The 15,935-nt window shown below is 42.5% G+C and overlaps 1 protein-coding gene across 2 annotated transcripts in view; it reads right to left on the bottom strand.

Moving 5' to 3' along the window:
- The window catches only part of CSMD1 (CUB and Sushi multiple domains 1), a 1,787,407-nt gene that overhangs the window by 420,778 nt on the left and 1,350,694 nt on the right, over positions 1 to 15,935 (bottom strand). For both annotated transcript variants that reach the window (XM_053598050.1, XM_053598051.1), the window contains exon 11: positions 10,878 to 10,981. In XM_053598050.1, the coding sequence (XP_053454025.1) occupies positions 10,878 to 10,981 (104 nt within the window). The remainder of the gene's footprint in view (positions 1 to 10,877; positions 10,982 to 15,935) is intronic.

The following is a 15,935-nucleotide window of genomic DNA, read 5'->3' as shown; positions in this document are numbered from 1 at the left end:
CAGGCGCCGCCCTCAGTAGAATTTCTTAAACCTCTCTCTTGATGTCTGCTGTCAGTTTTGGAAAATTCTTGCTTTTGTCTCATTTTTTTTCTCTGTCTTCTGAGACTTCAAGTACACAAATATTTTCTGAAAATACTGTCCTATTTCCCCTTCCCCATCTGCACAGGCAGACTTGCAGCCTCTTCCTCATCCTCTGGGTGCACAGTGGTCACAGAGAATCCTACCTGCAGAGGGAGACCCAGAGGAATCCGAGGTGAGTGTGTGGCTCCTGAACAAGGGAGAGCTCCCTGGTCCATTGAGGGAGAGCAGTGGTGACCTGGAGTGTTAGCATCACGCTGACAGCAACTCCACGTCAGGCAGGGAGAGCCCGTCAGCCCATGGGTGGTTTCTAAAACCCCACATGCGGGAAAGCTGCATGTGACTGCTGCCAGTCACCTTTTATTAGATTTTGTGCATATGGCCAGAACCTCACACAGAGTTTATAACCTCTACCTCCTGTTTCACACTAGACGCCGTCTTGTACCTAACGTGGATTTTGAAATGTGCATCTATGACAAATGGCCCTTTGCTTCTGATGCAGACTTTGAGGTGGAAATGGGTGTACAGAAAGCTATGGGGGAGTGTGTCGGAAGCCCCCATAAGAAGCATGTGACAGACCTGTTAACACATGAAATGAAACTTGGACTTTACCTTCAAAACACAAATGATATATCCTAACCGCATGAACCCTCATGTTAACCCCAAATTTAACACAAACGAACAAGCATGAAACGGATGCGACGTGGCTCCTGCGGTCAGCAGCACCACCCTCTGCAGGTGGGATCTGAACGGAAGGAGCGTGGTGACTTCGCCAGCTCCCCGCAGTTGTGAAGGTGGAAACAGCAGAGTGAACGCTGCCCTGGGATAAAAACGGGCCTGAAACTGAACTACTCTGCATCTTCTCAGTTCCCTACTGTCCATTAATATTACACAGTCTTCAGAAACATAGAAAATGCATATTGAATGCATGTATTGTAATGGACCACTTGCTTTGATTGGGTCCCTACAGTGTGAGCTGGAGATTGAAAAGGAGAATTAAAGGTACAGCAGTTGGGTGCCTGGCAGAGCCTCTCCAGGATGAGTGAAATAGCACTAATGAGGTCAAGGCTGCCCTCATCCAAATCCTTACAGAAACAAAGCTGCCAAGGGCACAGTCACAAGTCCGCTGAGTCATTTAACAAGCCAGAGGAAGGAATGTACACTCTGGAAGGCCATATTTGCAATTTTAGGTCTTACACCTCTTCAGATACAGACTTAAACAAGCATGGAGAGAAAGTGCGATGAGTTAAGGGCTTCAACTGCCCAGCAGCCAGCTGGCTCCCAGCCCAGGGCAGTTACTGCTCACATACCTATTTATATGACATGTACCACTATACAACTACAGAGAGCACAACAGGTGGGAAGGAACAGAATTCTTATTTATAAATCAGGAAGAGTCTGAGAATAAGCTAAGGGAATGGTTTCATGGAGCCAATGACATCATTGCATACAATGTTTAAATTGAGGACAATTCCTACATACCCCAATGTTGTTATAATATCTTCATTGGCCTTCACATGAAATTAGAACAAGATTTCCATATCGCTGACTTTGACTCATGCACACATTTCATCCAAGTATGACAGAGCTTATTTATTGAGCTGAAATCCATTATAGCCAGGTGGCATGGAAGATGATGTGAGTTATTAAGACATCAATCATTTTTCATCTCTATTTTAAATTCAACAAACAATATCAGAATTACAAAGTGTTCATCCGTGGAACTGCATGAAAATGACCTAATTTAAACTGCCTCATCTTATAGGTCAAAAGGGAAAAGAATATGCCAAAGGCTCAAAATGAAGGGTTTTTTTGTTGTTGTTGTTTTGTTTTTGTTTTTCTAACAGATTTCATTTACTGAGTGAAGCCCAGTCTACTTAAAACATATACTCTGTGACCTTTCTGATATGGAGAACTTTTCTCCTGGTATCCGCCCCACTAAACACATGAATGAATCCTGGAAATGGCAGAGAAGACTACCAGAAGACACTTCTCAAAAAGTTAAAAAATGTGATCCATTGTTTGAAGAATGTGAAGAAGGAAAATGATATACCAGCTGTCACAAAAAAAAAAAATAAATAACAAAAAATAAGTTACTGACAAATCACAGGACATATTATATTCATGAATGAGAAAACAAAACATAATAAACTATCAGTTTTCTCCAAACTTATCAGTAGGTTTAAAGTAATTGCTATCACAATCTCAGGAAGGTTTTTATAATCATGTATAAAGTATTCTCAAACATATTGGATGCCACCAGCCCTAGAATAGTTTATAAACTCTCGAAAAGAAGACAAAAGTGAGGACTCTCACTCTGGGATATTAACACCTACTAACGCTATAGTAGTCAGGAGCATCTGTATTGGTCGAGGACGAGACACCCACATCACTGGGACAGAACAGAAAACCCAGAAATTGGTCCCCAGCAATCTGCTCAACTAATTGTTGACAAAGGTGCATGAGCAGTTCAATGACGGACGAGCAATCCTGTCAACACATGTCGCCAAGTATGTGGGCATACAAATTGCAAGACAAACCACGGACTCTAGTCTATGTCCTGTACTCTGCAAAAATTTAACTCAAAATGGACAATAGACTGAAATATAAATTTAAAAACTATAAAACTTTTAGAAGAATGTATAGGTGGGGTCCCTCAACGTGGCAAAAATAGCGCAAGCTATCGGGGGGAAGCCAATAAACTGGACATCATCAAAATCTGACATTTTCCTCCACTGTAAACAATATATGGGGCATAAAACACAAGCCACAGACTGCGAGGAGGTATCTGCAATCCATATCTTCTGCCAAGGACTAATGTCGTGAGTAAAGAAAGAACTCTCAAAACATAATGGTTAAAAAATATAATTAGAAAATGGAAAAAAGATGTAATAGGCATTTTGCCAAAGAGGATGTACAGATGGTAAGTGAGCACATGAGCTGTTCAACGTCGTTAGCTGCCAGGGAAACACCAAGGTGAGCCACAGGGCCATCTCCCCGCCCACCCAACAGAGCAGAAAGGAGCAATGATAATGCCAAACGCTGGGAGCGGCGTGAGCAGCGGGGTCACTTGTATGCTATGAGAGCCGTTCTGGAAAAAAGTTTTGGCTGTTTCTCATGAAACTAAACGTGTGATGGACTCAGAGTCCAGCAAGGGCTCTCCTAGGCATTTTCCCAAGAGGAATAAAAACTCATGTTCACATAACAACCTATGGACAAATGTTTCTAGCACCTTTATTCATAATCATCAAAAGCTGAACACAATCTAGATGCCTCTTACTAGGTGAATATTAAACATAGGGTGACTCATCTAATCCATGGAACACACATCAGCAATAGAAAGGAACCAACTATCAAAGGACCCACTTCCAGGGAATTGTGCTGAGTGAGAGAAAGGCTATACACTGCATGGGCCCCATATGATTCTAACTATAAATATTGTGGCAAAGACAACGTCTTAGAGACGGAGTGTAGATAAGTGGTTGTCAAGGGCCGGGGGGAGGAGGGAAGAGAGAGGATTTCTTTCTTTTATTTTTTTTGTGGTTTTTGGCCGGGGCTGGGTTTGAACCCGCCACCTCCGGCATATGGGACCGGCACCCTACTCCTTGAGCCACAGGCGCCGCCCAAGAGAGAGGATTTCTTATGGATGATTATGAAATGATCCACAAGGGATCCCTGGGGTATTAAAAATGATCTGCATCTTAATTAGAGTGGATGCATCAATTTAAACAGGTGATAAAAATGTATAGAATTTGGCTGGGCATGGTGGGTCATGCCTATAATCCTAGCACTCTGGGAGGCCGAGGTGGGTGGATTGCCTTCACTCAGGAGTTCAAGATCAGCCTGAGCCAGAGCTAGAACTTGTCTCTACAAAGAAAAAAAAAAAAAAAAAAACATTGTGGTGGGTACCCGTAGTCCCAGCTACTTTTTACTGTTTGTTTCTGATAATAAATAAACCTCCAAAATTATTCCCTTTGAGGAATGAGAGGAACATTTGAAACAAGAGCGTGTGCTTACACTGCAGGGCACCAACTCCCAGCTGGGGCAAGAGAATCACTTAAGCCCAAGAATTTGATGTAGACGCCACAGCACTCTACCAAGTGTGACAAAGTCAGACTCTGTCTCAAAAAAACAATTGTATAGAATTTAACACCCACACAGAAATCCAAATGAATACAAATAAGGAAATCTGAGTAAGATAAGTGCATTATCAATGTCATCATCGTACTTGTGAAGTTCACTGTAGATCTGTAAAAATTTTTCATTGGGTGACTGGACAAAGGGTCCAGGGCTCACTTTGCATTCATTCCTTGGGCTCACTGGGCAGCCTCTGTTCTCAGTGGACACCAATTAAGGCCCTCCTACCTTCCTCTAGCACAGCAGTTCTCAACCTATGGGACATGACCCACGGGAACTCTATGAAAGGTCCGCAGCATTAGGAAGGTTGAGAACCCCTGTTCTAGCCAATATTTTTGTCACAAGTTTGTCAAGAGACAATGCAGGTGCCTGTGCTCCAAACACCAGCCCCAAGTGCACTTTCCTTCTCTGTTCTATTATATTCCATGTCCTAGGTCAACCCTGAACACTGCAGAACTATGCCCACTCCATTATATTAAGACAGAAAAATGGTAATTATAATATACAGTAACATCCTCTCTTGGCACTGTGCTTTTAACCTACATAAGCCTGTTTTTCATCCACCATTCTGTTTGAGGCTTACACAATCCTTTGAGGTTAAAAGGCACGAGCTGGGAGTTGGTGCCCTGCAGTGTAAGCACACGCTCTTGTTTCAAATGTTCCTCTCATTCCTCAAAGGGAATAATTTTGCTTGGAGGTTTATTTATTATCAGAAACAAACAATAAAAACTTAATGTGCTTTTGATGAATGAAATGTGGAAGCAACCCCTAGCTTTTCAGGTTAAAGGTCCTGGAAGGCATGGATTTTTTTTTTTTTTTTTTTTGAGAAAACAGCCATAAAGAGACAATACTTGCTATGAAACAGCCGGAACAACTGGAGATGCCACTGTTGTTCACTCAGCTGTGTGGACCCCAGATCGGCTAGAACGGAACCTGCCACGTGGCACAGGACCCCAGATCAGCTGGCAGGGAACCCCACCCCATGTGGCATGGGACCCCAGATCAGCTGGAATGGAACCCCACCCCATGTGGCTCAGGACACCCAGATCAGCTGGAAGGGAACCCCACCCCATGTGGCACGGGACCCCAGATCAGATGGAAGGGAACCCCACCCCATGTGGCTCAGGACACCCAGATCAGCTGGCAGGGAACCCCACCCCATGTGGCACAGGACCCCAGATCAGCTGGAATGGAATCCCACCCCATGTGGCACAGGACCTCAGATCAGCTGGCAGGGAACCCCACCCCATGTGGCACAGGACCCCAGATCAGCTGGAATGGAACCCCACCCCATGTGGCACAGGACCCCAGATCAGCTGGAATGGAACCCCACCCCATGTGGCACAGGACCCCAGATCAGCTGGAATGGAACCCCACCCTATGTGGCACAGGACCCCAGATCAGCTGGAATGGAACCCCACCCTATGTGGCACAGGACCCCAGATCAGCTGGAATGGAATCCCACCCCATGTGGTTCAGGACACCCAGATCAGCTGGAAGGGAATCCCACCCCATGTGGTTCAGGACACCCAGAGGGAACCCCACCCCATGTGGCACAGGACCCCAGATCAGCTGGAATGGAACCCCACCATGTGGTGCAGAACCCCCAGATCAGCTGGAATAGAACCTCCCTCCCCCATTGGTGCAGGTGCTGCACTGGGCTGAAGCTTTCCCTGGGACATGTGGCTTCCTCTGCCTGTGGGAAGGTTGCTCCTGAGAACATCACCTTAGGGGTTATTTCCCCACTGGGACAGTTCTTAGAAGGGAGAGCCTTCTAAGACGTATCCAGAGCACAGCCTGGCGGTGCTTACACCACCAGGGGGACATAATGAAGCCTGGGCAGCCCCGACCCTTCCAGAGTCTGACACTGGGGAATTGATCCTACACCCTGTCACGCACTGAAGGTAACACAACGTGCTCACCTGGTACACAACACTCTACTCTCCAGGCAGACTGAGTGTAACTAGGGGGAGGGTGAATTTTACGACACTTTATACAGAAGCCTCCTGGTTATTCTAATAATGGGGCTGCTCTGTGCAAACAGATGGCTGCGTCATTGACACAAATTTAGGGCATTGTTTAGAAGTGGCATATATAAAATAGAAATAGTCTAATTACATAAGAGACTATTTTACACTCTCTCAAGTATTGGCTAATTTTGTATTCCAACATTAATTCTAAGTTTATCCATGTGGAATGATGGTGTCACCAGATGAGATTTCAGATGAAGCACCTATGAATACACTGTCATCGAGAGAGGCCTCTATTCAGTGTCAGTATATTTTTTTCCATCTGTAGAGCATTGAAGTGGATACCTTTTTTAAAAATTTCAGATTAGGGCGGCGCCTGTGGCTCAGTGAGTAGGGCGCTGGCCCCATATGCTGAGGGTACGGGGTTCAAACCCAGCCTCGGCCAAACTGCAACCAAAAAATAGCCGGGCGTTATGGTGGGCGCCTGTAGTCCCAGCTGCTCGGGAGGCTGAGGCAAGAGAATCGCGTAAGCCCAAGAGTTAGAGGTTGCTGTGAGCCGTGTGACGCCACAGCACTCTACCCTAGGGCGGTACAGTGAGACTCTGTCTCTACAAAAAAAAAAAAAAAAAATTTCAGATTAACTTAAGGGTAAACACAATTAGGTTATGTTGTTTGACAATATCAAAGATGTGGGAACAACCCAAAAGCTCCTCAACCCAGGAAGGGATGAACACAATGTGGTCTGTGCATACCATGGAATACGATGAAGTTACCGTCTTTAGGTCTTTATTCCTAACATGATTTGCTAAAGCTTGTCTCCAAAACACTAAATGTTTAGTGACTGAGTCAGTGACCACACTGATGATAAATTAACACACACACACACCTGTGTTTAGTGTCTACTTTTTTATGGCTGTTCAGCAGTTCTTCAATAATGATGCCCTTTGGCTCAGGGCCAGTAGATAACAGCAGGGAGAGAGAGTCACAGCCACTCCAGGGCTGGTGAGTCCAGGAGCAAGACACAGTTTCAACAAAAATGGACGAGGCCAGCTGTGAGAAACAGCTGGCATCCTGATCTGTTAATGCTCACATCACACCAGGCAGAGGCTGCCCTACTTGCTAACGGACTCCCCGATGTTGACTATCCATCCCCACGGAGGGATGAGCATTTAGAAATGGGCCTGTGCCTGCCAGCCACAGTCACGCCTGAATTAATGACATCTCCTGGTGACCAACAGCTAACCGCTGCAAAGGCCAGAAGAAGGCCCGGTGAGGTGAAATCTCCCCATGCAGCTCTTCTGCAAATTAAATTCAAGAAAACTATCAATATACATGCTTGGAAAGAGCTCAATAGAGATGTGCTAAGAAGTTATTTAGTTTTCTTTTAAGTCTTCCATTCTATAAATATGACCTATTACATTCATCTGTCTCTTGGGAAGACTGGATTATGAAAGGAACCACTTAATGTTCAGTAATTCTAGGGTATGTGAGTGGGTGGGGTGGCGAGAGCACAAAAGTTAAAAAATAAAAAGCTGTTAACAGAAACTAGACTTTTAAAAATCATTTCTATTCAAAATTATGATCTGACTAGAATTCCATAATTCCCTGGAAATAAGTTCATAAAATATTAAATCTGAAGTATTGAATGCCAATCTGCCCTAGAGGAGTTGCCTAACTTCTTTTTTATTGGAAATGTGTGTCATGAGATTCCATAATTTTACCTACTGACTAGTATTTAAACTATCCCAGCACATGGGTCACTTCTCCCATCAGATATAAACCCCAGGCTGATGACATCTGGCATGTAAGTGCTCAGAAGTATTGGCTGATTTCTTATCTGAAATCACCTGTCTATTCAAAGCGACCAGCTGTGGTTCCCCGAATGTGGCACTTTTCTCGTTTGGTAATTTGGAGCACTAAGGAAATACATTGGTGGCTTTTCTTTCCTCCACTGCAACTGATTAAATGCCCAGCTGATCTTTGTTATGTTATATTTCCCAAAGGGAACCTCAGTTTGATTCACTTGGCCATTTACTTTTTCATTTATAGTTTCGAGCTGTTGAGAGGAGGTTCTAATAACACTTATGTCAAGGTAATACATAGTTTGCTTTTGCTTTCTTAACAACAAATAGCGTTAAAAAATGAGTGTCTGATTTTAGATACTTAATAGTAACCTAAGGGATTTTATGAGGCATGGCTTTGCTACATTTATGTTTTAAATTTTTCATTTATTTTAAAATTTTGGTCATTTATTTTAGTGACATCTTTTCTTAAATTAGATGCTAGGGTAATAAGAATACTTGTGGGTTATATTTCTTTAGCTCTCCAGAGCTTTCACGTGCATTATTTTATTTTTCTCTTTACTACAGGCAGGAAAAGTTTATTATACGTATTTTAGAGCCAGGAAAACAGAGGTACAGAGAGGTAAAATGACTTCCCTCAGGGTCACAGAGATAGGAAATTGCAGAGCTAGAGCCGGAAACTCCATCTTTTATTTCCAGGCCTGTCTCTATAAACTATGCCATTGTGTCACGGCATGCAAATACCGTCCCAGGCCAAACCAGCAGCGTGTGTGACAACCACCTCAGAAGGAAGCTCGCCAGAAATACAGACGTCTGGGCCCCACCCTGTAGGATTTTGCATTTTTAAAAGTAAATCATTTTTCTAAATGGGAATGTAATAAAAATTTGGTGAGGATGTGGGGAAATAAGGATCTTCACTTCCCACCGTGGTTCATATCAACTTTGGGGAGGATAATGGGAAGACCATAACAAGGTAAAGGAAAATGCCCCCTAACCCCACAATGTTTCTGCTGGGAAATTTCCTGAAGGCATATGAAAGAAGTGAGCCGATGCAGGCATATACAGTTATTTACTGCACAGCTGCTTATAAAAGCAAAAGAGTGTGGTGGGTGGGGGGAGGAAGCAAAGCTCTTTCTGGGAATCCTTTAAAAAGCCTAACTCCCGTGCAGTTGGGGATGAAGAAGGCAGACCCCAGATGGCCTCGCTGTTGCGGAGTGGGGACATCTGCACCAACAGACACTAGTGTGAACCGGGTAAATCCTTTGCACTATCAAAGAATAAGTCTTTATTATTGATAAATTAAGGACATTATTAACTGAAGCCTACAGGAATACAGCACAGACCAAATATAAATCGTATGTATTAGGTATTTAGCAGAATGTGCACTATGTAAGACATGCCCAATAAAAATTAACTGTAATATCACTAATTTTTATCATAATTATGATGTTAAGTTATGAGGCAGAAACAAGATTTTTATTATTAGAATAATAAAAATTTCAGGGATAAGTGCTCACATGCAACAATGTTCAAGGTGCAATGAATGAATGATTCACGTTCCCAGCACAGTCCTAGTGTAGAAAATGATTTCCAAATGCATGTGGGCTCGTCAGGTCTAGCCCTCTTCCAAAATGTGAATTTTTCTCAGAAGGAATCAGAAATAAGGGATGACACAGGTATAACAATCTCTTTTTTCCTAGCACTGTGATATGTTGATGTTATCAGTGTTAAGCTTTCTCACTAGTACAGAGAGAGTCTCAGCAATAAATATAGACTAAGGCCAGGCACGGTGGCTCACACCAGCAATCCCAGAAGTTGGGAGGCCAAGATGGGTGGATCGCCTGAACTCACAGGTTCAAGACTAGCCTGAGCCAGAGTGAGACTTTGTCCCTAAAATAGCAAGGCATTGTGGTGCATGCCTATAGTCCCAGCTACTTGGGGGGCTGAGGCGAGAGAATCGCTTAAGCCCAAGCACCTGAGGTTGCTGTGAGCTTTGATGCCACTGCACTCTACTGAGGGTGACATAGTGAGACTCTCTCAAAAATAAATACATAAATAAATACTAAGCCCACAAGCTGAGCACCCTGGAGAATGCCTTCCATTAATGTAAGATGGTTTTGGCTTAGTGGCTTTAAGCGCCATTATCCAAACTGTCTATAGAAGGTGAGCAGGTGGACTAAGAACTTGAGAACACATTTTCTTTCTGCTAAACACAATGATTGCTACTCCCAAATCACATTTTTAATTTTGATAAATCAGGTCTGTTGAATACTGAGAACATCTGTCTTTGAGGCTGTACCTCTGGAAAAGCTAAAGTAAGTGCCCTGGTGAAGAGCCGCAGAACAGACCATGATTCTGGCTGCAGACTGAGGATAGTGACTTGTCTGTGAGTTTTCACATCAGGCTGTTAGTGATTTACCAGGACTCTGGACAGTGAGTCCTCCCCAGGAATGTCTTCCCCATAGTCCCTGTTACTTTTACTATGTGGTTTTACAGAATGCACAAGAAGACTTACGGCATCCTTACACAAAACACTTGTGATTCCAAACCCAGAAAGCCCTGCACTTCCCAAAAAACCCTAATAATATGAATACCCCAAGAAAGCCGAAAGAGAGATGCTGAAAGAGCAAGATTGAATTGAGAAATGTATCCTTTCCACTTTCTGAGTATTCTAAATTCTTTTATGCCACAGATATATCTTTTAAATTATTTTAAAATAAATTGATGCAGCTAACAAACAATCCTAAATTAGTTCTCACTCAAAATCAGATTGGAAACCATGAAAAACCATGAGATTAGCCAGCTATGGCAGTAACTAAACAGGGGAGAAGCGTCTCAGGCCCACAGGACTGTACGTGACAGAGGAGAAGCAGCCAAATGAAATACTCACACGTACAAGACGGATCTGGTGTCCCCTACTTTTCCAGCGTCACCAACCGTCAGGGTGTCATATCCTCTTTCCAGCTCAAACTCTTCAAAGGCCAGCTTGATGACCTACATCCAAGGACAAGATAGTGACTTAGCAGCAGAGAAACCTTCCATGACTGTTAATATTGCAAATATCCAGTTGTCATGTTAAATTTCTCTTTTTAAAGACAATGTATTTCATATACGTCCCAAGATGCTTTAAATAGTCACACGGATCATTGTATGCACGTGAAAGCCTTGAATTATAGAATTTTATGAAATTCAAACTTGCTATTAACAACATAGGTATTTTCTGCACCATAAGTGAAATTTAACCACAACTACGCTTTAAGTCAGATATCTATAAAATATTTAACATTTAGATTATTTGGATTCACGTAACCAATATCTACGAAATATCTATATAACATTAGATTGTTTGGATTAATAAAAATTGACTCAGTGTATATAAATATTGATTACTGTTAACAAGATACATTTTGAGGGCATAGCCTGCAGTATTTTTAACGTTATGTATTCAGATCTCATGTAATTATCCATATTAACCCATGAAAAAGATTTTCTTTTTCTTTTTCTACATATACATGTGTTTACTAGGTTTCCACTTTTTGCCTTCACAAAATTAAAAAGGCTTAAAATTTAACAACAATAACAATGTTTAAGGTAAGGACTAGAAACAAAAACCTAGTAAAGAACGAACAAAGATAAATACATTTGGAAAAGAAATCAGACAATTACTGCATCGAAATATTAAGCAATGATAATAATAATTCAAAGAAAGTAACATTCACATTATCAAATAAGAGCATGTCTATTATAGAATGCTTTGACTCTGAGGTTCAGTAGGGAATCATCAGTTAACTTATAATGATTATTTTTTGTCCAAAGCCTCAAAAAAATAGACAACTAGTATTTATAAGTAAAAGATAATTTCAAAAAACAGATTATGCCAAATCTTATAAACAACAGAAAAAGAAGAAATACTCCAAAATCATTCTACTTAATCTGGATACAGCTGATATGAAGACTTCCTGAGGCTAGAATGTTGTCCTCTGTACTTATCTTTCCAAAAACTTGTAGTGTTTTTTTAAATAAAGAACAGCTTGGGGCGGTGCCTGTGGCTCAGTTGGTGAGGCGCTGGCCCCATATACCGAGGGTGACGGGTTCAAACCCAGCCCCGGCCAAACTGCAACCAAAAAATAGCCGGGCGTTGTGGCGGGCGCCTGTAGTCCCAGCTACTCGGGAGGCTGAGGCAGGAGAATCGCTTAAGCCCAGGAGTTGGAGGTTGCTGTGAGCCGTGTGACGCCACGGCACTCTACCGAGGGCCATAAAGTGAGACTCTGTCTCTACAAAAAAAAAAAAAAAAGAACAGCTTGTCATCATGACCAACACTATGACATATAGACAAGACTGGTCCATATTTGAAGAATGTTGTATTATAATCTACAAGCTGCTTTTTGCAGAACCAGGACCTTTTTACCCTGAAGGAAGAAATCCTTACCTTAGTGACCAAAATTATTGGGATCAAGGGGCAAAGTGAAATGCAGAAATCTTTTTTTTTGTCTCAGTTTACCGCCCTCGGTAGAGTGCCATGACGTCACAGGACTCACAGCAACCTCCAGCTCTTGGGCTTCCGCGATTCTCCTACCTCAGCCTCCCGAGCAGCTGGGACTACAGGCGCCACCACAACGCCCAGCTACTTTTTGGTTGCAGTTCAGCTGGGGCTGGGTTTGAACCTGCCACCCACGGTATATGGGGCCGGCGCCCTACTCACTGAGCCACAAGTGCCACCCATCTTGAAGTTAGGCTAGAAACCCAGGTGACCAGGAGAACAAAGACAGGATATTGATAGGAAGATAAGAGAGAGAGATGATTGATTAGACAGACAGGTGATGGATCGAAGAGAGAGAGATGATCAAATATAGACAGATACATGGATAGATGATGGATTAGAAAGGTAGAGGACAGACAGGTGGACAGATAAATAGCAGGCAGATGACACGAACAGAGGGACAGGAGACAGTTTAGACAGGTGGATGGGATGATAGGCAGACGGATAAATAGAAGATGGATGGGATGAATAGAGGGACAGGACACAGAGTTGAAAGGTGGAGAGGATGATAGGTCGATAAACAGGTGACAGGTAATAGAAAGGTTAGTTAGAGCAAAGGTCGATAGGTAGTAGACAGATAGGAAGGATGGATCAATGCTACATAGATAAACAGACGGCTAAATGTAAGGGAGAGAGACAGAGAGAGACAGAGAGAGAGAGAGACAGGCCGGGGGGGAGGGGTGCGGTAGGAAGGAGGGGCACCAACTATACTACCGAGGGCCCGTTTTAATGGGGTACTATTTCAGAATGAAGCTGAAATTCCAAAGTCTTGTAGAGGGTGTCAAATGCCTATTTGTTAAACTCGAAAGAAAGGCGAAATTGGTACCAGTGTGAGGCAGGGCCTCTCTAACATCCTGATCGAGGTGAGCAGTTTGATCAGGCTCTGAACAGCTGCTTCCCTAAGTAATGCTAATACGAAACACATTAATTTTGCTATTTGAAATTCTTACTAAAATTAGTGATATAGCCATTATGATTTATTTAGTAAAATTACTATTTCTAATTGCAGTGTTTGTATGAATGCATTATTTTATCATTCTGACTTGAAACAGGTGTAGGGGTTGAGAGCTCTTGCAAACCTGTATGAGCACTGCATATTAAACCCGGCACCTGATGACAGCTTCGTTCCTATTTCTCGCCTCTCTCATGGCTTTATTTATCAATGAATTGTCTAATAATTAGAGAATACAAGAGCTAGAGAACCATCTTTGATACCTGGTGGTTTCTTGTCACCTTTATGACAGGTGCACTCAGCCCTGACTTGTGTAAAGCCCCAGGAGGCAATGAGGATAGCCTACCAAGGGCTGAGGGTCAGGGCTGGGTGATTTGTAATGAGTCACAATATAAGGACCACTTTACACGAACGTGCTTTCATTAGGGTACAAACATGGTCATTTCGTAATTTTTTAAAGCCATGGTAAAGGTTGTCAGAGAACGTCTTTGTCAATGTCTCATCTCAAGGATCACGGGGCTATTGTCAGGTGAACATTTTTGCCCATGCCATTGACACTTGGTGAAAAGGGAAAAAAAAACAAAAAAAAAAAAACAACCACGTAGCTTCCAAGGTTTCATCTTGTCTGAAGAGCCTTTGGTTTATCAGAAAACACACATTCTAAAATTATACATGGGTGCAATATAGAAATATGTATATTTTTAATAAAACTCACAATTCTTTCTCCATGAAAGATAGCCAGAGATGTAATGAAAAGTGAGGAGAAAGGGTCGCATGCTTTAAATTGTAAATAATTCAGGGGCATTATCCAAGATAATTTCTTTCCTTCCCCAGCACGTGTACGCACCCTCCCTGTGCTCCGAGGACTCCTGCTGCTGGACTCAATATTCCTTGGTCAACCACAGGTCCCTCGTCTGCCCGTCCCCTCCTTAACATCTCACGTGCTGCCAGGGTCACCAGCCGCTGTTCACCTGAACAGCTATTTCACTGGACATTACTGGTCGGCCCTGACAAGGCCAGCTGAGCCAATGTGCTGACATCCAGAGATTGTTTATTTGCTTCTGAGGCTTACTTACATAAATAAGTTGGCAAACTGGACTCCATGGTACCCGTCGAGAACCCAGGGCACTCTGTGCACCCAATAAAATGTTAACTATCAATTTAATCTGGAGTAAAAATTCTTTAAAGATATAATCAGTTAAGGTAAAAAAATTGTATGATTTTGTAGCCTATAAAGAAAAATCTATTTGACATATGCTATGGTGAATAATAACATTACTGATGTTTACTTTTACTATAAAGATAAAAAGTAACAAAACTAAAGAGGAGGACAGAACAGTTTTTTAGAGAAATATCCCCACTGCTCTCCAAAGCTGCTTACTTTTCTATAAATAAAAGTGAAATCTTTTGATCTCTCATCTGCTTCTCTGTTGATGGACTTGGATGACAGGCAGACAGGCTCCTTGGTCCAATAACACATTCTGGTGACCACGAAGGGATCATGAGCTGGGCAGCTGGGTGAGTACAGTCTCACCTAGGACCCTGCAAATCCGCGTGGGCAGGTGACTGGGACATGCCTCCCTGCTGGCCTTGCAGCCTGCCAGACTTTCCTCCAGACACGGCCGGTGTGGCATCCTCCTGTTCTTGCTGTTGCTTTACATTTATAAAGAAATACTTGTTCACTTTATTCAGGTGTACACAGACTTTAGAGTCCCTGTCTGGTTGTGCATAAGGGTCAGATTCCCAGTCTGGTGGCTGGTGTGTATTCTATGAAGCTTAACTAAAGGGGCTCTGTGTCTAGTTCCAGAGGATACCCTGTTGGGTCATAGTCTGTCAAATTTGTCATCTTATGGGTACTCACGTGTGATGAAAAAAAAAAAAAAAAAGATGAGGTTTTACTATGACATGGCCTGGCCTTAGTACAATCTTAAGAGTAAAAAAAAAAAAAGTAGCCATTCAGCAAATCCTTAGATTAACATGCTATTTAATAGCTAGAGGTCTTTTGTCAGAGTTCAGAGAAATGGGATGACATACCCCTGTTCCAGCTTTATTTCTGTTTATGTACACACCTCCTATCTCTCTGCATATACTTATAATATTTGTTTCTGTTTGTGTGTATGTACACCTAGAAAAAAAGCTCATTGAGATAAATCCCGTCTATAGAGCCACTTATAAATCTTACTCTCTAACTAAAAAATAATTAACATTCTACATAACATTATTTAGCTCATATATATTTGGGGCTCTGAGAAAAGATAGCCCTTGAATGGTTCATTAAATTATTGTACTATTTTTTTTTTTTTTTTTTTTTTTTGTAGAGACAGAGTCTCACTTTATCACCCTCGGTAGAGTGCCGTGGCCTCACACAGCTCACAGCAACCTCCAGCTCCTGGGCTTAAGTGATTCTCTTGCCTCAGCCTCCCGAGTAGCTGGGACTACAGGCGCCCGCCACAACG

The sequence above is a fragment of the Nycticebus coucang genome, chromosome 7 (assembly GCF_027406575.1).
Source record: "Nycticebus coucang isolate mNycCou1 chromosome 7, mNycCou1.pri, whole genome shotgun sequence".
NCBI lineage: Eukaryota > Metazoa > Chordata > Mammalia > Primates > Lorisidae > Nycticebus > Nycticebus coucang.
This window is presented reverse-complemented; position numbering and strand designations above follow the sequence as displayed.